At 42.4% G+C, this 26,809-nt stretch overlaps 2 protein-coding genes across 2 annotated transcripts; one reads left to right on the top strand and one right to left on the bottom strand.

The window, feature by feature from the left end:
• Window positions 1-1,865: 1,865 nt before the first annotated feature.
• On the bottom strand, window positions 1,866-9,562 carry adisspa (adipose secreted signaling protein a). The gene is made up of 6 exons (XM_083764732.1): window positions 9,438-9,562; window positions 6,647-6,727; window positions 6,259-6,389; window positions 5,164-5,305; window positions 3,146-3,271; window positions 1,866-2,259 (listed from the first exon to the last, which is right to left on the bottom strand). Exons 2-6 carry the CDS (start codon window positions 6,663-6,665, stop codon window positions 2,153-2,155), a joined length of 525 nt encoding a protein of 174 aa, XP_083620858.1. The 5' UTR covers window positions 6,666-6,727; window positions 9,438-9,562; the 3' UTR covers window positions 1,866-2,152.
• A 1,144-nt stretch (window positions 9,563-10,706) lies between these two features.
• tmx2b (thioredoxin-related transmembrane protein 2b) lies at window positions 10,707-20,359 on the top strand. Its single transcript, XM_083764696.1, has 8 exons — window positions 10,707-11,005; window positions 12,906-12,966; window positions 13,879-13,992; window positions 14,617-14,693; window positions 15,957-16,063; window positions 16,248-16,313; window positions 16,458-16,587; window positions 17,479-20,359. The coding sequence occupies exons 1-8, from the start codon at window positions 10,817-10,819 to the stop codon at window positions 17,650-17,652; spliced, it is 918 nt and encodes a 305-aa protein (XP_083620822.1). The 5' UTR covers window positions 10,707-10,816; the 3' UTR covers window positions 17,653-20,359.
• The last annotated feature ends 6,450 nt before the right edge of the window (window positions 20,360-26,809 follow it).

Raw genomic sequence — 26,809 nt, 5'->3', positions numbered from 1 at the left:
CTATGTGTGGGTGGCTGGCTGGGTGCGTCTGAGCACGAAAACAGCATGGTTGTTTTTCACCACCTTCCTTAAAGCCAAGGCCACAAGTTTTTAGCCCCCCTAGTGGTGGGTTCAAATAATCTCTATCTCAATATGGTCCTTCCATCCATCCACATTGCTCCCAAACATAGATTAGATTGCCAAATCTAAAGGGATGAAATACCATGAAACGTGCTGTGTGCATGCATGCTGAGGATGGATACTTGTTTTGGTCTGTAATTGGCTTTTCCATAGCGTGGCACTAGGCCAAAATTGTCAATAACACATTCAATATAAATGTAATGGGCAGATTGTCAAGAAAATTAAACCGTCAAACACGGTTCAACATTAGTTTGACAAGTGCAGGCAGGACTTCAGCTCCATATTGTATTCCAGTGATTAAACATGTTTCACAGTTATATTCATTATGAATCTTAGTGGTGCAATACCACTGGCAGCATGAGTCATATTACACTGAGTATATATCCTCCTTTAATTCAAACGTCTTGGTCACATTTGGTTTCACCTAAAACAAATATTGCAATGATTTGATTCTGTGTAATGACATGGCAGTTTTTATGCTGTAATTTTGAAGAATCACCCACTTGAAATACAAGGTTATGTCACAGCTGAATTCTGATTGCTTAAGGTAGGTTAATCCACAAATATATTAAATAGAATAAATATAAATTAAATAGATAAATAAATAAATGTAAGAGATTAATACATACTAGAATCCACAGATGTATTAGGAATGTAAAATGCTAAAATACAAGTCTCCATCCATAGATATATCATGTTTGTGTTCTGTAAACCATAACCTACTCTAAATGGATCATAACGTTTTATATATTTTCATATTATTAAGTATTAATAATGCTAAATGCTAATACATTTTTCTAGCCACATTCCTAGCAATCTACGGCTTCACACACAGAACAAGTATTCTTATTGTTCTTCAACGACACAGAGACAGGGGGGTTCACCAGCCATGGAGTTGACCATCTGTGGCAGGTTGAGCATCTTTGCTGATGAATTACATCAAGGACAGCAATGTTCTATTTCAGTGGTTTTGAACCAGTGGTCCTTGAGGGGGTTCCAGCCAGGTGGTCCCCAGCTAAATGACCAAATGGACCGTTATAGATATTTAACTCTTGAGACCCTTACCCTTACGGGTCCATTTGGTTTCATTTTACGCTCTCAAGAGTTACATTTTGTTAAACATCTACATTACTATTCATTTACAAGAAGACACACATATTACATGTTACATGGTTACAGTGTGTGTGTGTGTGTGTGTGTGTGTGTGTGTGTGTGTGTGTGTGTGTGTGTGTGTGTGTCTGTGTGTGTCCAGATCTGATTTATGGCTCCTACATGGATTATTCTTCCAAGTACCCTACCTGATAATCTAATGTGAAAGACTACTTATAATTATAATTTGGATACATTTACAGGGCTATACTATTAAACTAAATCATTTAACTATTATTTAATGGTATGGTGGTTAACCCATTCTGACCGGGCACCCATTTTGGTGTCAGCATCATGTTGTGCTTTAGCTATTTAAAAATAGCAGATCTACAAGCTCATATCGCGCCACCGAGTGGCGCGATACGAGCTTGTAGGTCTGCTATTTTTGGAAAAATCGAAGAACGACTGACATTTTTAGAATCTGATCTCAGGTCAGAATGGGTTCATCAGACACAGTGTGTGTCCGGCGGAAACCTCGTATGAATCTGATCTCAGGTCAGAATGGGTTAAAAATCACATAAAAAATAAATTATACAATTATACATTATACAAAATAAATAAAAACAGTTCAGGTCATTCTCCTGTCGTTGGCGTCATTTCACTCCTCTTTGGCTACCACAGTATGACCCACACAGTGATTCTCAACATGCAGGCCAATGAGTTGCCATGGTGATACCGATAAACAGGAACTTAAAGCTATACTATGTTAGTTTCATTGATCCAAGCCGGAACGCTATCCATGGATCGATTAAAAATGAACCCTGCTCTGAAGAAACTGCATGCGGCCCACCCACCCACTATGGCTTTTAAGATTCTTTTCTAAGTGGGCCCTGATCCAGAAAGGTTTGAGAACCACAAAGATTAGTATGTCATAAAGATAGTGTCATATCCTCTTAGCGTCACTGCTGTGTTTGGACTGCTGGGTCTTCTTCTTGTCACCACCCAGGCACCTCACTCCCTCCAGCAGCATGGGTGTTCCATGGTGAGGGTCTGAGCGCAAAGAGAAAAATAATAACAATACATTTAATAATAACACAATGAATGCATTGCTGTGGTCACCTCACCTATACAGCTAAAGGAAACTTTGTCATTGAGAGCAGTGGGGGGAACCATTGAAAGCACTGTCCTTAAGTACAATTTATACTTTTAGTACTTTTTTAAGATTTGTTTTTGGCTTTTTGCCTTCATTGATTGTTATTAGTGAAGAAGGAAAGTGGGAGGGGGAGAAGGGGAGAGACATGTAGCAAAGGTCGTCATGAACAGGACTTGAACACGCAACACGCTGTCAGGCCAGAGCCTATAGGCTAAGTGGCATACGCCTGGGCCACTTTGTACTTTTACTTCTCATTGAAAATCACATTTCCTTTTTGTTTGAACGATGAAAAAGAAATAGACATTATATTCACATGGGTTTGAGAATGGTTCTAACAGTCTTTAGGGATCATTCAGCAGCACACGTGGTAACATCCTAATGCAAAAAGGAGGTTTTCAGTCATACATTTCCGCAAAGAAAGAAAGAGGCAAGAGACTTGCAACAAATATCCAAAGATAATTCAGAATTCCAAACAATTCCAAATTATTCCGACATCCCAGTAGTCAGACAAACATTAGGTTAGTGTGAGGCTAGGGTTAGTAATTGGTTATTTATTTCATAATGTGTAACCTTTGTGTTTGTGTGTGCGTTTGTTGTTTCCTTGCGTCAATGAGGGGATAGTGGCAAACACAAATAGACTACAGGGCATTCCGTAAACTTCTAGGTCAGGGCTTTGTCACTATTCACCAATAGAAGGCTATGTAGAAGACCTGGTTCAATGAAGTTAACGGAGATGACACAACTCTCCAATTGAAGGATCTGGTTCTGGTAGGTACTACCTACCGATGACTTTGGCCTGTAGTCGCACTCTCAGACTGCTGTCTCTTCTTCCTCTGGTCACCAGAGTGATTTCCTCCTGTAGCACCCCCTCGTGGTGAGTCCTGTACTCACACGACACCTTCAACCCTCCTAAAGATGGAGGGAAAAACAAACCACTCTCTGAGATGGTCCTGATGCTCAACTTACTAAGTACTAAGCACGCACGCACGCGAGCACACACACACACACACACACACACACACACACACACACACACACACACACACACACACACACACACACACACACACACACACACACCATTTGAAGAGATTTTTACTCGCAGACCCAAAACTAAAGAATATATATGTTGTAGTTGGATAAGATTTTGTCCACCATTCCATGCTCTATTGATGTGGTACTGTACCATAGAAGAGATAACAGGAAAACGATAAAAATAACAATTGTTTTTGTGTAGACTTCTTGTATAAGTATAGCCTAATGCATGTGTTTAACAATAATTTAACTCTTGAGTGTAAAATGAAATCAATGGTTTAATTTTACGCTCTCGCTTGTTAAAGATCTAATAAGAGACCATTTGGTTACCAACTCTCCATCATTTAACTGGGGACCACCTGGAACCCCCTCAAGGAGCACTGGTGGTCCCCGGACCACCTGGAACCCCCTCAAGGAGCACTGGTGGTCCCCGGACCACTGGTTGAAAACCACTGTCTATTCGGTTTTGAATGGTGTTCTCGTTCTCAACACTATGTTAGTTCCATTGATCCAATTAAGCCGGAACACAATCGATTGATTGAACATTAAAATAAACATGATATATGAAACTGCAGCCCACCACGTGACCAGTGCCGTGTTAAGCTGTCAGATGGGTGGGAGAAAAGCTTGGGAACCACTGGCCTGTGTACTGTAGCTGCAACTGCTGCATTGCATCTTTGGAAAAGATCCATCTTCTGACAATTAACATCAACTTGTCAATGACAACGTCAATAAAGCACTTAGAGCTGAAAGGAGGGGCAGAGAGGGACAGTCACAAGATAGAACGAGGGATTAGGGGGAGAGGACACAAGAGGAATGAAATGAAGAGGATAAAATGGAGGTGTGCGGTGTGACCTGTCAGTGTGCATGCATATTGAATATTGAATTCTCCAGTAAAAGAGCAAACCACTCACAGTTTAAATTATTTATTGACAAGAGAATGGAACTTTCAACCTGGCGTCCCTGTGGCGAAATCTATACATGGAGACACTGAAAAACCTGCAGTTTCATGTATGTACATATATTTTTGTCCTTTTGTGTATGCATACTGTGTGTGTGTGTGTGTGTGTGTGTGTGTGTGTGTGTGTGTGTGTGTGTGTGTGTGTGTGTGTGTGTGTGTGTGACGTGTGTGTGTGTGTGTGTGTGTGTGTGTGTGTGTGTGTGTGTGTGTGTGTGTGTGTGTGTGTGTGTGTGTGTGTGTGTGTGTGTGTGTGTGTGTGTGCGTGTGTGTGTGTGTGGGAGCAGTTGTATTGATCGGTGATCTTCTGGGCTGCTGGTGAAAGTCTGATGACGATAATGAGCCTAAGAACGACGGCTAAAACCTGTCTATATGTGACCAATATGTGGAGATTAGCTTGTTGGCCAGAGAGATAAAACCAAGATCAAAGTACCAGATCTACAAGCATTGCGACACGTTGTGAGCTTGTGGGTCAGCTGTTTTCGGCAGCCGACCGACAGCAGATTTGTTATAGATATATAGCGGGGCCTAGCATGTAGCCCTGTAGGGACTCTGGTCAATGGGGGGTTTATGGGCTTATCCCATTCTGAACGGGCACCCATTTTGGTGTTGGCATCATGTCGTGCTTTAGCTATTGAAAAATAGCAGATCTACAAGCTCATATCGCGCCACCGAGTGGTCAGAGGTCAGAGGTCAGAATGGGTTGATCAGACCAGTGTGTGTCCGGCGGAAACCTCGTATGAATCTGATCTCAGGTCAGAATGGCTTAACGACGAACGAAACACAGTGGCCAGCGTGTGCTGCCTACCGTCCAGTGTGGAGGTGATGCGGTTGACCTTGAGACTGCTGGGGTTGGAGGAGGGGAGGGAGCACAGCTCTCTGCCCAGCGTGGGGACATCAGGGACGGTGAACATAATCTGGTAACAGTGGTGGCTCCTCAAGAAGCCAGCCTGGAGAAATGGAAGGAGAGGGAGGGAGAGTTAAACGGAGGGACGGAGACGAGGCTGTGTGTCTGTGTGTGTGTGAGGTGCATGCGTGTTTGTGCGCGCACGTGTCCACGTCTGTGCGGTATAATTAGATTGATGTAACATTATTCTTCTGCATTGGAGCTGAGAGCTTCTCTGTCTCAGCATCTATTTCTGTGACGGCCTTTCCCTCACCTCAGAACAGGTCTAGGACAATTATGTTTGATCAAAATAGCTGTGGCCTAAACATTGAAATTCGATGTTCTCACTGAGCACTGTCACTTCTATAACTATAAAAACCGTTTACACCAACTATTTAAAAAATACAATGGTGAACGATATAGTTAGTGTTTAGTGTAGAGCAGGCCTTTAATATTTCCATGTTTTCTCTAAACTTCCTTAAAGGTTGCATGTAGCCAATGAAAAAACACAGTAGAGTACATCCTGATATAAGCCAGTTAATTCCTCGCCACTGTGTGTTGCCACTGCCCTTGTACCCTACTGACTCACCTGGAGTGAGGAGCCCACAACGGGAGGACACAGTGCCTTTGTCCCACTCCTCCCGCCCCAATTTTGTTGTGTTCACAAATAGTCCCTGCTGCTGACAGGTGCCACTGCTGACAGCCAGGTGCCACACTGGCCCGTAGGAGTACATGCAGTCATGCAGTGACAAATATCACCCTCCCTGCGCTGACAGCGAGTGCTGTCAGCGCAGGGAGGGTGAATGTTTGTGAATTTGAAGGAGAAGACACAGAGCGATGGTGAGGGATCATTTCAAAGATGAAAATCTGAACACTGTCAGTGTTATTAGATCACATAGGACGGTGACTTGGTCGGTTCAGTATATTACCCAGACCTACCTCAGACCCAGGTTTATGTGTACAACACAAGCATTGATCACTACAATGGGGAAAACCCTGGTGGGTCGATAGACGCACCTTAACGAGGTAGGTGCCATCTTTCTCTGCGATGGCGACGATGGACTCGTTGGAGTGGTCGTCGCGGCGCGTCGGTGAGCCGGGTGGCTCGTCATCATCAGGGAACCGCACAGAACCTTTGGAGGTGGAACCTAATCCGGTGGAGAAAACGCACGCACGCACGCACACAGACACACACAGACACACACAGACACACACACACACACAGGTTAAATATACAATCTAAAATGTAAGTCTAATTCCTAAAACCAGGAAGATGGTCCTAACAATGTCTATTTCTGAAATTCTTCAGGGGACATTTGGCTCTCACAAGTATAGACACACACACACACACACACACACACACACACACACACACACACGCACACACACATTCTTCAATAACTACCTTTTCGTCCTGTTGCCATGGCAATATGTCTAAGAAGCGGGAAATGCCAGACAACGTCTTGTTGATGTCATCATCGACCTCCTGGAGAAGAGAGGGAGAAACAGACAGAGAGAGAGACAGAGAGAGACAGACAGACAGACAGACAGACAGAGTGTGAGAGAGAGTGAGAGAAACACAGCCAGAGACAGACAGAGAGTCAGTCAGTGTTGAATGTAGGCCAATTGTTGCATAATGAGCTTCAAGAGATGGAGGTGTTTTGTTTTTATCAAGTATGACAGTGAATCATCAATATGATGTGCAGAGTGGGAACCACACTGGTACTTGAGTGGTACTTGAGCCCCCCTCTGGTGGTACGCAGAGGAGTCGCTCAAAAAAGAAGGAAAAAGTGGAATGAAATGTTTATATAAATACAGGTAGTTCTTCTGACCAAGCAATTGGTTGAAATAGGCTCTCCAGACGTGCTGAAATGAGCATGACGGCACTATAGCCGTTAATAGATTAATCACATTAGAAATATTATTAGATGTGCTGGTTAGACAGAGTTTCGTCAGAGCAGCAGCAAAATTGGCTTAGGAATGGAACAAAAACTAAATTATTCAAAGAATGATTTACATTTTCCTTCTGTGTTAATAGCTGAATAGGATGGGGCAGGTCTACACTCCTGTATTTCAGTTATTATGGTGGTACTTGATATAAAAAGAGTTGCAAACCCCTGGTATAGTGTATATAACATGATCGTATGTTGTAAGTTTAACCAGGGTAATAATTTGGATTTAGTATAGTAGTGGTGTCAAAAATAATCAATTCAGCAAAGATTCAGCCATGCATGATTCTGCATCAATACAGAAATTTGCCATGTTGTGCAGTGAGTAATATAGAAAAGTGTGATGCACCAAGACGCATTGTATCGTAGAATCTATTAATCTGATTAATCGCAATCGAATTGAATCATGAGGGCAGTGCCAATGCACACCTCTATTGTATATAGGCAGCCTCTTCTTATCTTTGATTACTGTGTTGTGTTTAATATACCTGTAGACGTTGCTGTTTCTTTCTTATTTGTGCTGAAATTGTGCTGATTGTATTCTAATTTCTATTGTATTTGACTATGTCGTACAGGTAATGTTTGTTTTTGGTGCTGACACGCAGCAGTACATACACATCAAGGACGTTTCATTACCAGCCTCTTGTACTGAGGCATGCAAAACGTGAGCTCCCTGAAAGCCATGGTATTGATCTATCATCTTACACACTCTTTTCTGATCTGATCTCAGGCTTCCAGCAACCCCCAGTGCCTTGCAATTATTACAACTCTTCAGAGACTAGCCCTGGCATTCAACTGAAAAATATAATGAAACCCAAACTTTGGTTAGGCCAGTAGTGACCGTGATTAGCTGTTTACAGACTGACGGACGGACAGACGGACTCACAGGAGCATCAATCAACATAATCCCTTGCCATAGGCCGTTCCCGGCATGGCGGGGATAATTAATTTACACACAGGGACAAATTGAACACTGATGGTCAAAGTATTTGCAACACAACACTAGTTTTCAAACAAGTATTGCCTGGCAATTGCCTGGCAAAACACTTAATAATATAGTAGCCTACACGTACTTTTTCACAGACCATTAGCTTTTTTAAAATTGTATGTTATTTAGTTCTTTTCACAAAGTACCTACAATGAATACAATTATAATGTTTCTCTCTCTTCTGTTCTCTGAGCACGACGCTATCCATGGTGCTGAATGGCAGACATGCCAGAGTGAAGCCTTCAGAACCGTAGACTGTCTCAAGTGATGTACATGTATGCACACTTCTAGAGTTTACCTTGAAAGGCATTTAAAAATGCTTGTTGTGTTATTTACAAGATGCTTTGGCCACCAATGAATGTTTGCATACGTGTCTTTCTTGGAGAATTATTTTTAAAGACGTTTAAATGATGATTCTGTTTGTCATATAAATCTAAATTCAGAAAGTCAGAAATGATTGTATACTGGCCATTGATGTTTTCAAGTGACCTTGCCACACCTTAGCCTTTGCTGAACTGGCGCCAAAGAAATGTACTTTCATGTGTGCATATTTGTGAATTTCAACATAATTAACATACAGTACAGTAACCACTACTAACCACACAAATAGAGATGTTTTTACCTTAATACCACTATTGTCCTTGGCAAGAGGGTTGGCAATAAAATGGAAACTATTAAATTGGCCATTTGTAATCTTTAGTGGTGGATAGTAACTAAATACAGAGTATTGCACTTGCAGTTTGAGTATTTTATTATTATTATTTCATATTTTGAACTTTCACTCAACTATAACCCACTAGGAATCCAAATATTAGGAATGAACCACTTAAGCAACTTCACACCTCCCCTGCAATGCTGTTGCATATCCCAGCAGGGGCAGGGGGACGTGCCTCACACTTTATAGCAAAACCATGATGTGAGTGAAATGACTAAATGAGATGGCATCTCCCTCACCTCGCTAAAGCCAAAGGAGTAGGCCTACATTAATCTTTGCTTAAAATTAACAGCTATCCTGACCTATCGGCAAATTCAGCAATAGCGCTGCTTGATATTGTGCAGTGAGAGAGCGCATGCATGGTGATGCAGATGCAGATAGACACACAGACACACACACACACACACACACACACACACACACACACACACACACACACACACATACACCCAAATTCAGAAAACCATCCCCAATTCCCCAAAGCTCCAATATGTTTAACTGCAGCATTTCAAAACAACATTATATGAACACTGAACTCACTCACTACATCGGAGATGTGCTCAGTGCTCCTCCATATTTGTAGCAGCACTCACAATAATCTTCCATGATACTTCCAGCTTCCGTCGAGTGTCCAGACTGTCCCACGTCGCCTCTGTGCAGCAGCACTTTGTGCACCACTCCCCTCCCAACAGAGATAGAGGCAGAGACAGAGAGAGTACTGACACCCACACACACACACACACACGCACACGCGCACGCACGCACTCTCTCTCTCTCTCTCTCTCTCACACACACACACACACACACACACACACACACACACACACACACACACACACACAGACAGAGAGAGAGAGAGAGAGAGAGAGAGAGAGAGAAAGACTACCTGTACCAATTTGACAATCAAACATACTTCCCGCTGATTAGCCTACACCAATTAAACACACAAGGAGAGTTTGGAAACATGACTACAAGTACAAATGTGCAATTAAGATTCGTGCGCTTCTGTGATAGAAGGATGGAACGCACCCATAAAGACGAATTATCATTGTGTATATTCCTGCACTATATAGCTGTATCGAGTGATCTCTCGGTACATAGAAAATAGAAAAATAAAATGATTGATATCTTGTGTGTGTGTGTGTGTGTGTGTAAACATTAAATGGGACAGTCTGCATCGAGTAGCCTACTTTTACTTGTAACAGAGTATTCCTACATTGCAGTATTGATACTTAAAAGTGAACTGATGAAGTATACTTTTGTAAAAACCCTTTAGTACTTTTCCCACCACTGCTGGACTCTGGCTATAGTGGGCTACGCTGTATGGTCCGGCGGACCATTGGTCCCATTCTGGACCGGCTGTAAACAATAGTCCAGTTACCCTGGGACGGGTAAACATACCGGTAGTACCTTTCCTTTCCTTACAGTCTGGCGATGCCTGATAGGCTCATAGGACTAGACTCATAGACTGGACATCAACTCGCTTTACAACGTGCATATCCGGTCGAGAGCGGATACGGAAACAGTCAGTGTGTGCAAGCACATAACTCAAAGATAAAACCGAGAAACCACCGGATACAGTAGGCGGTCTCTAGGCCGGATATGAGCACGGAACAGCAAATAAAAACCAAACCTGTCAACCAATGCGCACCGACCGAGTCTCCCAAGCAGCCAATCTGCGCCGATCTTCAGCACTTCGTCCTCGGTGACCTCCGCCACTTCCTTCCGGGGTGTTTTAATTCTCAGCTCAGTCACCATAGCAAAGCAGCAGCTCACACACACACACACACACACACACACACACACACACACACACACACACACACACACACAGACACACAGTTTAGCCTTAGCGTTAGCATTATCATTCCAGTTCTTTTAGTCTAATATATATTAGAAGGTTTCGTAAGAAGCAGAACCACCATGGCGCTGCTGACGCCCCTGTTGGCGTTCCTCTATCATCTGCCGCAGGTGTACAAGTGGCTGCTGAAGCCCTACTATGTGGCCTCTCTCTTCATGTCCGTCGCCTTCCTGGCCGTCCGCAAAACACCCGGCGTCTGTGACCGCCTGGACACCCAGAGAGAGGACGGCAACTCCTGCGACTTTGACTGGGTAAGTGTGTGTGATGCTGTGATCCGAATGATGGAAGAGCAGTAGACAATGGGTGGCAGTGGCGCCCAGCCCACCAAAGCGATCTGTTAGGAGTTATGACGGTGGCTTTCAACCCTTTTCATGTCAAGTTCCATTATTTGTTCGGCATTTGGGCCACGGTCCACCATTTGATGAGATTTAGCCTCTCAGACCCAAAACTTAGAATATTGTGTTGTGTCGTTGGATAAGAGTTTGTCCACAATTCCATGCTGTATTAGTATTGATGTTGGTATACCATTAGCCCCTCTCGGAACCCTACATAAAGCTTTTCTGTCAGAAACTTCAGTAGCATTGGGTTCTGCTTGGAGGGCTAGTATACCATAGGAGATAGCATACCAATTCTACATTCTCTAATTGTGCAGAATTCTTGTAAATTAAGTAGTACACATGTTTAACAATATTTAACTCAAGAGAGCGTAAAACATTTTATATACACTCAAGACGAGTTAAAGCTAAAGTTCCATTTGGTATACCAACTCCATCATTTAGCTGGGTCCCACTCCCACCTGGACCCCCTTAAGGACCACTGGTGGTCCCCGGACCACTGGTTGAAAACCACTGTTATGAATAATAATATGATGGCATTTCATCACTGACTGGTGGCATCCATCATATCAGATCTACAAGATTACTATGTGGTAGGTTAAGCTGGTATAGATCTTCTGCTATGATGATGATATATCAGGACAATGACAGGATATGGTGGTGTGTGTAGGTCGTGCCAAGGTCAGAAGAGTCCCTAATTGGGCCTATTAGTTTGCCAAATGTGTCCATGTCAGGAATGTATGTTCAGTACCCACGGTTTTTAACCAGGTAGATTAGATTTAACATGTGTATTAGGCCTATTGTTTTAAGATATATATATATTTTTTTTTTAAGATATTTTTTTGCGGCTTACGCCTTTTATTGATTTTTGAAGGGACAGACAGTAGGCTGACAGGAAACGGGAGAGAGATGGGGGAATGACATGCAGTAAAGGCCGTGTCGGGTCCGGGAGTCGAACCCGCGGCACACTGCGACTGGATTACCAGTCCGGTGCCCAGACCGCTACGCTACGGCCTGGGCCGTTTTAAGATATTTTGTCTGAAAAACTGTAAAACAATGTTTACATTATGCACTCATGAGGAGGACACATTATGATAGGCCTAACGGTACAAAATGTCAGGTCAGTCTACAGGCTGAGTGTAGACCTTATCATATTTGATATATTCTGACCGGGATACAATATAATGACAGACCTAGGCCTGTCTGCATTATAGTGGAGGCCTGGGGAGCACTTTCTGAGACCGATATAACATTTAGCAGAACTAATGGACCCATGATGCATTATATTTAATTTAACTCTGAGTACTGTGTACAAATGGAACTATCGTACATGGACCTGTAACTCTTAAGACGTTAGTGTGACTTATGTTCCAGCCGTGGACCTTCCATGAAGGTTGTGGTACTTTTCTTGTCACACAGAAATGGAGGAGAGGACACATTGGTGCTTCTCAATCATTTTCATGTCAAGGGGCATGAAATGTCACCAGTTGAAAAGATTTTGTGCCAGGGACCCTCATAAAAATATATTATTAGATTTGGCATAGAATTACATTACAATAACAGGACTCAGACTTTATTTACGGGGGCCAGTTTCGAATCGCAGCCATCCGTAGGTGCCCTTTCAGTTTCAGAGCGATATTGGGAGCCCTTGAGGCTCCGTTTGAGAGCCACTATCTGAAAAGAGAGGTTGCCGTTTGCTGTTGACACCGCAAACAGCACCTGCGATGAGTTAAGGTATGTCAGGGTCTGGAGGGAGGGTTATGTGTGTAGTACAGATGGAGAAACGCTGATAACAATCTCTCCTATTGTCTTCCAGAGAGAGGTGGAGATCCTGATGTTTCTGAGTGCCATCGTCATGATGAAGAACAGGAGAGCCAGTGAGTACAGTACACAATGTCACATTTAATTCCTACACGCCTACAGCTGTTCACCTACAGTAGCTTCAACTTCACTTCAGCTCTGACGCATTGCAGTTACATAATGGACTCGCATGTCAGTCGATTAAATGTTTCAAGCCCACCACACACCGGCTGCGTCCGCCGCGTCGCCTGGCGCGCCGATAGAACCCAGTTCTATTTTCCAGGCGGCGCCGCGCGGCAACGCGTCGCAGACTGTGTGTGTCGGGCTTCACTCAGCTAGAGAGACTGATGACCGTCTCCACTTTTGATGCTACAACTGGGTGAAAAGTAAACCAAGAGAAAAGACACAGGGATAGTGATGTGATTGGTTTGGTTTCCAAAGAGAAGTGTGCGTAGGTTTGTTTTGAAGCTGTTCTCGACACAGTTTCAGCAACTACCTGTTTGATGTCTGCCAGACTTATCGGTAGGCAGAGATCGATGATCGTCTGGCAACACGAGACCACATGAATAATAAGAATAGAGGTGAAAAACATCAGTCTGCTCAAAATGTGTGTACTCTTGAGTACATCAGACACTAACTACATCACTTAACAGCAGCACGCCTTACAAATATATGTATATATAGTGTGTGGGAATGTGTGGAGTGTTCGGAGCATTGGACCTTAAGTGTCTTACTCAGGGACACTATATATACACAGTAGGACCTTCTGATTCCCAGATAGCCTCTATACTCATTCAGCTATTCATATACTTGTTTTATTCATTAATACTGTGTGTGTGTGTGTGTGTGTGTGTGTGTGTGTGTGTGTGTGTGTGTGTGTGTGTGTGTGTGTGTGTGTGTGTGTGTGTGTGTGTGTGTGTGTGTGTGTGTGTGTGTGTGTGTGTGTGTGTGTGTGTGTGTGTGTGTGTGTGTGTGTGTGTGTGTGTCAGTCACGGTGGAGCAGCATGTGGGCAACATCATTCTGTTCAGTAAGGTGGCCAACACGATCCTGTTCTTCAGACTGGACATCAGGATGGGTCTGCTCTACCTGACCCTCTGCATAGGTCAGTACTTGACCGTTTGTGTCATGTGTGTTTTTATGTATGTATGTAGACGGTGTCGACTTAAATCTGACAGAGAGAGCAAATGTTTACTGTTTATTATATTGATGATGATGGAAACTAACTCATTAGTTAGACCCCCGTCTCTCCAGGTCCTTAGCAAACAGAAAATAAATGTTCATGTCAGGTTACCAATTTGATCCAATCAGGAGAGAGAACCCCACAAAGTTAATTATCAACTTCAATTGCATTGCATTCCAGTTCCAAATTTGTCTCAACTAGATTAGTCCAGGGGCCACAACTGTCTAATGATTTTGTATGGGGGCCCGGACAGCGTGCACACTTCACGCAGAAAATGTGTGTGTTTTCAAACATGTATGTATTTTGTGCTTAAACACGAAGATGTATGTATATATAATACATTTGTGTAGGGGTTTGTGATTGCTGTTGGAATGTAGATCTATTTAATCATTATTTTAACTATATAAATATCACTACAGCACCAGCATATTATATAGCCTGTATGTATGCAGTGACTGTGATACGGTGTGGGTCTTTCATGCACACAGGCCTCAGATATACTACTAATATACTACACTGTTGAATGAATGGTTTGTGTTGTTGCAGTGTTTCTGATGGTGTGTAAGCCTCCTCTCTACATGGGACCAGAATACATCAAGTACTTCAGTGATAAAACCATCGATGTGAGTAGAAACGCGGCTAAAGCATGCACCAATCCAGCTCATTTACAAAAGCTCTGCACTGGTTGATGAAGAGAAGGTCTCTTCAAAGCTATTGTTTATCCACTGGGAAAATATATATTCTGTGATCTTTTTTTGTTGCTTTTTCTTATCGTGTGGATACTGTAACACGTGTACCGGCAATACCTGTGTATAATGGACCTGTGACCACCAATGTATTAAATAAAAATACCACCAAGGTATTAAATCTGGACTAGTATTCAGTAAGGTTCGGCTCTGGGAGCATAAAAGAGTAATGATTATGAGACCACACCAGTATGTAGCGTGTAATAAAGAAAGGGCCGGCTTGTTTAGAAAAATAGTTGAATGAATGATACCAAACAAAACACACACACACACACACACACACACACACACACACACACACACACACACACACACACACACACACCCCAGTAAACAATAACAATGAGCTCAAACAGTGTAACTTGTAGTCAGTGATTAGATCACTATGATCTCTCAAATTAAACCCTTTAAATATTTTGGGTGAAATACCCTTTAATTTAGGCTACAGGTCCTATGGGTTTGAACCTATGGGTTTTAATCTACCTTTTTATCGTCAGGTTTTTATCATCGAGTGCACCCTGGTAAGTATCTTTTTAGTTAGTATCCTTTTAACCAGTGGTGTCATGTTTATTACTGGTACCACAGCGTTTTAATGATGTCACGTGCGTGCACGTGCATGTATGTGTGCATCACGGCATGCACACAGAACGGCTGATATAGCCTAAGCCTATTGTTGAATAGTGTGTGAGAGTTTTAGACACAAACACAAAAGTAGACTTAAAATAGTCAGATAAACATCTTTACTGCGAAACTAAAAAGTTTGCTTTGGACGAATGAATCTGTTCTTTGATGGAGGAGGAGGCATTCTTCTGGTGTGCAGAACAACAAGAAGAACCTCGCGTCACCAGGTGCGTTAGGTGCATCTTCAATCTAGGGGGACGCATTCTAGCACGCACATGCACCGTTCCGTCCCTGCGTGTGCACGTCAAAAACATACTGGTACCACAGCGTGGTACTGCGTTCTACGAGCATGACGCCACTGCTTTTAATTGTAGATCTTTTTAACTCCTTTACTGCCCCTAGTGTTAGCAATGCTGTTACTGCAGCATATGCCGCCCGTCCAGGCCCACTATTCAGGCCCACTATTCAAAATAATTGCCATGATCCTAACGATGTTCTCACCTGTGTTTGTACATTCAGGACGAGTTGGAGAGAGACAGTCGAGTGACGTGGATCGTGGAGTTCTTCGCCAACTGGTCTCCAGAGTGCCAGTCCTTTGCATCAGTCTATGCTGATCTCTCCCTAAAGTAAGATTAGTAATTAGTTGCTTAATGGAAATAATTTGTGACTGTGACAATATTTATTTCAAACATCCTTCTTTATTTCCCCCCCCCAATGCGATCAGCGTCTGCAAAATGATTATAGAGATGCCATGTTTTCTAGTCTAGGACGGTCATTAAGTAATTTATATATACTCACTCAACATTTCAGGTATAATTGTGCCGGCCTCAAGTTTGGAAAGGTGGATATTGGACGATATGGAGAGGTGTCCAAAAAGTAAGTATTTTCTTGTCTTTCAGTAAATAGATGTTCATGTCATATAACATGGTCTCTTCCCAGCTCATCATCCCAGAGGAAAGATGGTGGTAGAACATATTCAATTCCCTTATTTCATCCCGGCCTCTGTCTTTCTTTCTCCAGGTACAGAGTGTCAGCCTCCCCTCTGTCCAAGCAGCTGCCTTCCTTGGTGCTTTTTCAGGGAGGGAAGGAGGTGATGAGGCGCCCCCAGGTGGACAAGAAGGGCAGAGCAGTGTCCTGGAGCTTTACAGAGGTGTGTGTGTGGGTATAACCAGCAGAATAACAAACCAACTGATATCTCGAGGTTGTTTATTTCCCCAAGACAACGTGAAAAACTGCAACACAAAACATAACAATATCCTTTTAAACACAATGAAACATGAAATATGAACGTCCTTGTTGTTGTCAGTCAATCATGATGTCCCTATTATATGTAAACAAACACAATGAGATGTACACAAACAACACTGTTTACAAACAAAGAAAACAACAACATGTAACATACCGTGTGCGTCTTCTGCAGATTATTTTAGGAGAGCTACGTTATCTTCTCTTATATTCTTTATTTAAGGACACTCTTTTAGACGTGGGAAGAGCTCCTTGCACCACTGAAACTCCAGCTTGTTCTGACTGAGTTCAGCTCACACAGGTGCAATCAATGCTGCCTCACTCTAATCACAGGGCTCTGCTCCTGCATGCCCTTCTAGGTCATAATGAACACAACAAAGGACCAGGCACCACACACAGCATGCAAATACAATATGTACCCAAATAAACATACATATAATGTTCACATATTTCAGAAAGGTACGCAATAAAATGGAATATTACAAAATACCCATTGCTGGGACAGCTACAGTGGGGAAATAGGTTCTCAAAAATGTTTGTGTCAAGCACCTCCAAATTGATATGGCCACCTGACCACAGCGATCACATGCAGCGTGAAGTGACGCATTGTGAGCTTGTAGATCTGCTATTTTCACTAGTTTGGGTCCCGGGCTAACGTCTAATTTCTCTTTTGGGCCGTGGGCTATAAAAGGTTTTGGAACCACTGTTCTATAAAAGGTTTTGGAACCACTGTTCTATAAAAGGTTTTGGAACCACTGTTCTATTTGAACAAACCTTCTCCCTTCCTTCCCAACAGGAGAACATCATCAGAGAGTTCAACATCAACGAGCTCTACCAGAAATCCAAGAAGCTCAACAAAGTCAAGGGCGACAAGGCCATCCAATCACAGTTCCCGCCCGTCCTCGAGGAGGAGGAGCCAGAGCAGGAAGGCGCCCAGGTGGAGGATTTGGAATCAAAGAAGGACAAATAAGGATCTCTCTCGGAACGCCTCGGCTGTTTGGGATGAAATGTTTCATCCTAACTTCTATTCCTCGTTGTTTTCTTTTGCTCTCTCGTTTTTTTTTAAGCGTTTCTTCACTCCTCCGAGTCCTCCACAATGTTTCTACACCGACATGGGATTCATATTTTCAAAGGAATGTTATTTTTGTTTTCGGCAGGATGGAAAGCCCTCTGAATCAGATTACAGACTATAACACTAAAGCTCTCCATTTCAAATCCATGCACCCTGACTGTCTGGCAGTAGAGGAAGTGTGAACTTAATAACTATATATGCTACTTGTATGACAAATAACAAAAAATAGCAGATCTATAAGCTCACAACGCACTGCAGCTTTTTGTGTGCTTGTAGATTTTGTGAAATTGTTTTGAATTGTCTTTACATTTCCGCTTATTGTCCCAAATATGGATGCCAAGTGGGATGTTCCATTTGGAAAGCGAAACAGTGAGCATGTGTACGCTTAAAGGTCTTTATACACCAGGGGCACGACAAATAAACTGTCCAGAAATTGCTCGCGAGAATTTCCCATAAATATTCATATAGTTTAATGCCTCATTCATACAGGTTGATGCCTTAATTTGCGGTGAAAACCCGACCTCATTTTGAATAAAAAACTGTCTCTTTATATTTGCGAAAACATTTTGTTTCAGGCAAATTAACCGCACGAATATAGTCGCACGTGTAAAGTCCTTAATGGTTAGTGTATGCTTTGAGCGACAAGTGTCAAACGATGCGTCAACATTTCGTTTAGTAATAGAGCATTCAGACTGCAACTCTCCGAAAGCATCGCCATAATTATTTAATCTTCTCAAACAAATTAAACAATTAAGAGTATGCAACATCTTATGTAGGCATCTGCGACACCCTCAGAAGGCCTACGGTGACACATTCTGGGTTGTTTTGATGTCACTTTCATCACTTGACACTTATCGCGCAAAGCCAAAATTGGAGCATGTGTTTCATTGAGGATGTAAGTGGAGCCAACATTTAGATCAGTTCAAAGGCTTGTGAATATGTTGTGTAGATGTGCAGTTTGTGTGGGTTCATGGCATTGTCATTTCCATTTCTGAACCCATTAAAACATGACGTTTGACTGAATACATCCTGATTTAGTGAAACCATGCAGTGAAATTGACGAATAAGGGAACATGTTTTGTAATTTCGTTTAGAATTTTGACTTTTTCCTTCTTTTTTTTTAATATACCTAATCTAATTTGCTAAATTGCATTTTTAAAGATTTTAATATAAATGTAATTCTAAAATGTACATAAGTAGATGTTTGAGGGGGTTTTGTGCTGGCATGTAAATGAAGTTTTAAGGGGTGCAACACCAGGGAGCCAGGTGGTGGTGTTAAAGCCAAGGTCATTTACTGTGCAATGCCTTTCAGGACATGCTGAGATGAGCATGCATGTTTTGACATTCCTTTTATTTCTAGCATTAATTCATTTTATTTGTTTGTGTTTAGCAAACGACGTCAGCAGAATAGTCTGTACCGTCCACCATTTTAAACTTTTGATTGTTGTGCAAGTTCAGCACCATGGTGTTAAATTAAGACTTAAATTAAGATTATTTTCTGTGTATCATGCAGGCAATAATTTTCATCCTAACAGCAGAATATGTGAGTGAAAAAAAGACTATTTACACACTATTCTCCAGTCCATGCTGTAACAGGCTGATCAGACAAAAAAAAAAAACGTTAATTTAACTTTGAGAGTGTACCCTGCTGTAGTTTTTAACCTGTACTGGCTGAAACCAATCAGCCCACGGTTTCATACCCTTGGCTTTCAAGGGGCCCGTCAGAGTTCAAATAACTACAGATTTTACTGTGCATTATTATTAATTACTGTGCATTACTAAAACATTTCAAAAGTAGTCTAAATTCTGGACAGGGCCACCCAGACGGTCCATATAGCATACCTACAATACCCACCATTCCAAGTCAAATGCCAGTCTGAAATATTATAAATGCATGATCGGAAATATGGTCAAATGTTTTATGCTGCTACAGTATTTAGTATTTTCCTTTTAATATTGTTGGCTACAAGAGCATCCTAGTTATTTGTTATAGGTACTATCCATTCCATGTTTTGTTTTTGTATTTGTTTTGGAGACAACACAAAGTTACCAGTAATTCTTATGCACTGGAATTGCTCATTTATTTTATGATAAAGCTGAATGGTGCAGGATCATGTGTTTTTCTGGACATTTAGCCGTGGCCGTGGCTAATTGTCTGACCACTTTATTTTATTTGTAAAATGACGAAAATGTACCGTTTCACACCAACAGTGGTTGGTGCCGTCATCATCATCGCCTGTTCAGTTCTGCTGTTTGTCCTCAACACTGTAAAGTGGTATCCCTGAAGGGGCATTTTATTACTAACTCTGTGTACGTGTGTTTAACTGATTGACCCTTCACTTACCATGCTGCGCTTTTGTTTTGTTGTCAGGAGGCCATCAGTCTACTGTCCATATTCTTCTGGCATCACTTTTGAGTTGTATGAATTGAGCAGCCCAGTGTGTACCGTTAAGTCCTCAGGGTTAATTTACTGTAACTCTGAGAATGTTACCAATGGATAAATTGGCACTGAGGGTTTTAATTGGTGCTCATGCTGAAAATGAATGAAAGTCTGATCTGGGTTTTTTTTCTTCCATGCAATAAAACAACGTGCACATGAACCCTCTCATTTGCTCTTATCGGTGCGTATTTGATATTACTATTGAATTAAATTCATTACCAGTGTCACGTGACAAGAACGTGTCACGGTGGAACATGTTATCTTGTAGATCTATTTCACAGCACATCATCTTACTACGTGACATGTTTTGGGACACGTTTTTAATATCAACCAAAAACAATGTATATCCAAGCATTTTCCAAAACATTTGATTAATTCCAAACCTTGAATTCCCGGCCTGGAAAACCGTTTTTCTAATAAAAAAAATATTTCCAGGAATTTCATGACAGTGGAACCCTCAACCCTGATACATTGACTTGTTGTGCCATCATATTATGGACACCAGCACCATGCCATTATACTCCATACATCTGGCCAGCTCGTTGGTACCTTACGCTCCTGCATCTTTCTACAGTACATCCACATGTTGGGTCCCTGTGTCCGAGCAACAAAATAGCGTTATAGCATTTGTTCACCAGTGTAACTGTTGCACAGCCTAAAACACAGACACACACACAGGCCAGGGAGGAGGGCTTGTACAGTACAGCACCACTCACTTCAGACGGGTCTGATTTTTTAATTGAAGTAACAAAAAAATCTCGTCTTTTTCTTTTGTGTATTTTGTATGCTTAATTGTAAGATTTTACAATTAAGCATACAAAATACACAAAAGAAAAAGACAAGAAAAAAACAAACAGAAAACACAATTAGCAGTCAAAAACTACCCCTCCACATTCTGCTGTTGACAATTAGTGATTATATCATCTGTAATGTATTACAATTACAAATTGTTAATGCAACCATCTTTTAATATATATATAAAAAAAAGTAGTCCCATATTTCATGGAACTTTCCTTTGACATTGTTCCTCAATCGAGTATTGGAAAGATGCAGGTGCTTCAGTCATACGTAAGTTGGGTCTGTGATCTCTGCTGTATGAGCTCTTCCAGTTTCTCAGTATCAACCTAGCTAGCTGCAGTGATAAGACCTGCAGTCACTAATGCACGTTGTGCCCTTAGAGTATATATATGAATAGAGAAGGCACCCAGAGGAAATATTGAGGCGAAATGGACATAGTGGCCGAATGAAGGTATTGCAGCCTGGCCCCAAACACATGAACGCGCTGTCCGTTGACTATCATTGTACACGTTCACGACGGACGACGCTCGTGCGCGTTCAACGGCAGCGCGTTCATGTGTTTGGGGCCACTCACCATTGCAATCCGTCCCAGAATGCACTCTGTTCCTACCAGGAAGGAGGAGTGAATCCGCCTCATGCGCTTTTGAGCAACTTAATGCAAGTGGATAGGAGGAGAACTCGGGTGTCTTCTCTATAGATATATAACTCTATGGTTGTGCCTTGGGGCCTCCATAGCCTCCAGGCCTTCCTCACTTTAAGATCTTGCTCCGTTGAGTTGACCCATGAGCCCAGGTATTTCCAAGTCCTTGACTTCCTTCAGAACAGTGCCTCCTGTTCTTGTCCGAGGTGGATGTTCCGAAGGGATTTTATAGGTGACTTCAGGGAAACCTGAATTTAATTGGTATTCAGTCAGAGGCAAACCTTGGCACACTCTGGTCAGGAGGCAGGAGCTCCTGTTCCACGTGGTCGGAGAGCAGGCTGATGTCGTCAGCGTAGTCCAGGTCTGTCATGACTACTGTAGGGTGTCGTCTTGACCTCCCTGGTGTTATGGTGAGGCCAAGATCATGCTCTCGTCCACTGATGGCCTTCCTTAGTACATAGTCCAGAACTATGACGAAGAGGAAGGGAGGGTGTGCCCTTGCAGTACCCCAACCAAGATATCAAACTCCTCACGTTGTCACGTTGTGAAAATAGCCCATCTAAAACATGGCCAAAATACAGATCTCTCTAGGTGGTCCTCCGATGAGCCCTCCATCGTTGCTTCCAGTCATCCCGGTTCTCCATACATCTGGCCAGCTTGTTGGTGCTTTGCTTTGCGCCCCCGTGTCGTTCTTGAGTACAACCACATATGTTAACCCATTCTGACCTGAGATCAGATTCATACGAGGTTTCCGCCGGACACACACTGGTCTGATGAACCCATTCTGACCTGAGATCAGATTCTAAAAATGTCAGTCGTTCTTCGATTATTCAAAAATAGCAGACCTACAAGCTCGTATCGCGCCACTCGGTGGCGCGATACGAGCTTGTAGATCTGCTATTTTTCAATAGCTAAAGCATAACATGATGCTAACATCAAAATGGGTGCCCGGTCAGAATGGGTTAATGTGGGACGTCCTCGTGAGCGGTAGTCACCTGCTAGTCAGTCTCATATGAAAATAAAAATATGGATGCCAGTTTGAAAGAGGTTATACATGATTACTGGAAATATTTTATAACATGCCTTTAACAGATAATTTCTTTAAATATAATTAAAAAAAAACATATCCCCATTTTGGGCATGTCATTATACTGTAGGTGAAAAGTAAATAAAGGTATAAAGTAATTGAAATGGTTAATTGATGTATAAAAACTCGAATAAAGAGTTGTGACAAAAGACATCTGATAATTGAGTTTATTATCAATTCTCAAACACATACTTACGCACGCGCACACACACACACACACACACACACACACACACACACACACACACACACACACACACACACTCTCCAATGGAAAACAAATTTAACACATTGTCTTAATCAAACTTGACAATGTTGTGTTGCATGCCAAATACACTTGACCCCAGCCTCAACTCTCTACCATCCATCCTTGTGGAGAGTAGGCTAGTGTCCTGTAACTTTCTCTTTAAATATACTAAAATGAAAGTAAAACGTATTGAAATGAAACATGGACAAAGAGGATTTCTTCTTGTTCTGTTCTCGATTTAGCCAATGGAAAGTTTTACTTGCATGTGGTTCGATTGACTTAGCAGTCCAGGGAATGCCAAACTAATTTATTTGATTATTTTTCAACTTGGCAAGAAGACGCAAACAGGACTTTGCCTTCATTTCAGAGATGTTTAGGGTAGAAGAAATACTCTCACACACGTCTTCAAATGCAAAGAAAAAGTAAAGTTTGATGGGAAACACACTTTCATGTCATCAGGTTATCTACCGCGTCGTCCCTCAAGCCAGACAATCTTTTCCACAATCTTCCAATGCTACATAGACTTTGTAGCCTCCTCGTCGCCTTTGAAATATTGTTTCTACCAAGTAAGTAGCAAGCTATATTATGCTTCGGCGAATTAGATTTACAGTAGTTAGGACAAATGTATGCGACTAAAAAGACAAAACAGAAGTGGGGCTTCTTTGCATTTTCTGTGTGGCGGAAGCGTTTGAAAATGGTGGGAACCATTTTATTATTTTGTGCCTGATTAAAGGTTCCGGAACAAAAACGTTGTGTTTTTTCCATGTATGTATTTCTTTGCATTTGAAGACAGCGTGCTGGAGTCTTTCTTCTGCCTTTTCGGCCCTTTGACTTCTCTGATGACCCCGTCATAGGCTACTTGTGCAATGTCTCGCTCGTTTTAAAGATGTTTAGGGTAAAATTTAAGATGGAAAAAATGTTGGATTAAAAACTATATATTTCCTTGAGGTGTGCTTAATTTATACCATGTGACCAAAACCGCCACAAAACTCGACACATCATTTGCTAAATAAGCCAAATAAAGTGCTCTTTCTGGTTTTCAAGTAAGCTATGGACTGTTGGCGATTGTGTCCTTTAAATGGCAAAAGATGGGACACCCAAGTGTGCACGATTTGTAATGTCAACCTTTTGCTCATGTCTGCTAAAGGCTAAAATAGTCGCTCTACATACAAGCTCACATTGCATTGCAACCGGTTGTGAGCTTGTAGAGGGGTTATCTTACAAATGTTACACGGCATCTTTTGTCCTGGACTTGAAAGGGTTTGAGGAAATGGCCTAATTACCTCACTAATCAGTGTGGAGGTCTGTCTGACAACCACCCTGGCTTAGATGACCACATTAGTCCATTCCCAGCGCTGAAGTGGTTAACGAAACATGGCTCTGAAGGGGTAAAGGAAGACCTGATGTATAACATCGTCTCATAACATATCATACATTTTTTAAACTTTTATTTCAAATGCATAATGCTGTCGGGCAGAAACCTTGTAGCCTACTTATATTTTGAACGGGCTGTTTTTTTCATGAATAATTTTATGGGTTGACCGTGGCACGCAAAAGTAGGGCAAATAGCCCAATCTACAAATCTAAGAGAGGGCCGCTTAAGGTTGTTAAGTGTGTCTGTGGGTCTTATAACCAATGAAAAGTATTAAGGAGCTTGTGACTAAATAAATAACTCCGTAGAATCCATTGGAACACAGGTTCCTTTTCCCATTTCCAATTCAACAATGATGAACTCACTGCACAAGGTTTCTACCCAACAGCTACGACATGATTTCCTCAAACAAAGGACATTGCATTTTCATCACTAGTTCTCATTGGCTGAACATATTTTCCAAACTAGGCTGGAGCATCCGTCAGCTACAAATGAGCGAGCGGGGCACAAGCATGTTTCGTTACGATCCTGAATTTAACACCACCGATCCCTTGGAGCAATATTAAAAACTCTTCATTTATCAACAGCTATTTTCTTTTTTTTTATATATAAATTCATATAAAACAATTTCAAATTAAATTAATGAAATAAAAAAAGACAACCAATTTCTTTGATTTCCAAGGCAATTGCTCTAAGGTTTTTGTTTTTCTCCTAGAAAAGGCTGCCCCGTCTTAAAGACACCCACAACAAATATTAAACACAGTTTCCTTGTTCACTTTAGTATCCTTATTACCGATTGGTCAAAAGACAACTGACAGCATGGTCCACAGCCAATCACAGTGGCCCATAGTGGCTAGTAATACTAGTGCATGCTGCATGAGTCCATTAGAAATGCCACTGCTTTCGTTTAGTTTTTTTTTCCTTCAGGAAATCCACATTTAAATCACATCATTCTGTACAAACACGGAATCATATACACACCTAGGAATAAATCAATTGAAATTAACAAGGGGATTCTCAGCGATTGTTTTTTTTCCAGCATCACCTTTTTCTTCCCTCTGATGAAAAGGCAATAAGCTCCTCCATGATCAATACGTTCACAAACACAGGTCCCTCCTGCAATCACCAGAATCACCAGAGTCTCGTCTCTCGAGGTGCATGATTGGCTGGGAGGTGTGTGTGTGTATGGGGGTGGAGGGGAGATGTGATGGAAACTGGAAAGCACTGTGGTTGCTTGGTTACCAACTTCCAAATTTCTTCTTTTTTTTGCAGTCTACAGTAGCGTGATGGAGGTCCCCAGAAGGGAAGTGTACCGAGGGAAAGCGTGATGGAGGTCCCCAGAAGGGAAGTGTACCGAAGGAAAGCGTGATGGAGGTCCCCAGAAGGATGACAGTGAAGGCAAAGTGTGTGAGAGAGGAAGAGGGATAATGCCTGGGTTTCATTTAGGCCCCATGCATGCACCACAGAACAACACTTTTTTTAATTGGTTAAATAAGGTTTCTTCCACCCCCCCCCCCCCCCCCCCCCCCCCCGTCTAGGCTGTTTGCTTTTAGAAAGGGCACGCGTATTTTCACTATGGCTGACACCGGAGCGCCACACCCTGAGCCCCACACAGAATACAACCCTAATCCTTTTAAAAATGCCGTAAGCTACAGCGGGTCTGGAGACACCCAGGCAACCCTACATACCCCCCAGGGGTCTATACTCCACCCTCCCCCCCCTCTACACCAAATCAATCTCTTTGCCGGAAAGAGCCAGTCTACAAGCAGATTGGCCAGTTTCACTTATTATTATTATTACATGCCCAGAAGAGACGCTAGTGTTCATGTGGTTACTGTACTCTGACTATGCAGCCAGAATTGGTCCCGTTGGATGCGAACCCGGTCGCAGGTGTGATGCGTTATGGCTGAACCGAGACCGGCCTCTCAACGTGGAATGAAATGGTTTCACGGTGCTGTGCAGTTAGCAGCCCAGTCCTGGCTTCAACTCGGTTCAGTCCACGTCAGCCGTTACCAGAAATGTTACACTTTGTATCGGGGGTCAGTTCAAATTAGCTCCACAAAGTAAAAAAGACAATAATAAAAAAGTAGCTCCACTCATTCGTTATTCCCTCTCTTTCTCTGCCTCTGGGACACTGGTCTGCAGTACTATGACCATACAGCCTCTGGGACACTGGTCTGCAGTACTATGACCATACAGCCTCTGGGACACTGGTCTGCAGTAACATACAGCCTCTGGGACACTGGTCTGCAGTAACATACAGCCTCTGGGACACTGGTCTGCAGTAACATACAGCCTCTGGGACACTGGTCTGCAGTAACATACAGCCTCTGGGACACTGGTCTGCAGTAACATACAGCCTCTGGGACACTGGTCTGCAGTAACATACAGCCTCTGGGACACTGGTCTGCAGTAACATACAGCCTCTGGGACACTGGTCTGCAGTAACATACAGCCTCTGGGACACTGGT

The sequence above is a fragment of the Protomyctophum parallelum genome, assembly GCF_964188405.1.
Source record: "Protomyctophum parallelum genome assembly, chromosome: 5".
In the NCBI taxonomy this organism is placed as follows: domain Eukaryota; kingdom Metazoa; phylum Chordata; class Actinopteri; order Myctophiformes; family Myctophidae; genus Protomyctophum; species Protomyctophum parallelum.
The sequence above is the reverse complement of the archived record's forward strand: the minus strand, read 5'-3'. Positions and strand labels throughout refer to the sequence as shown.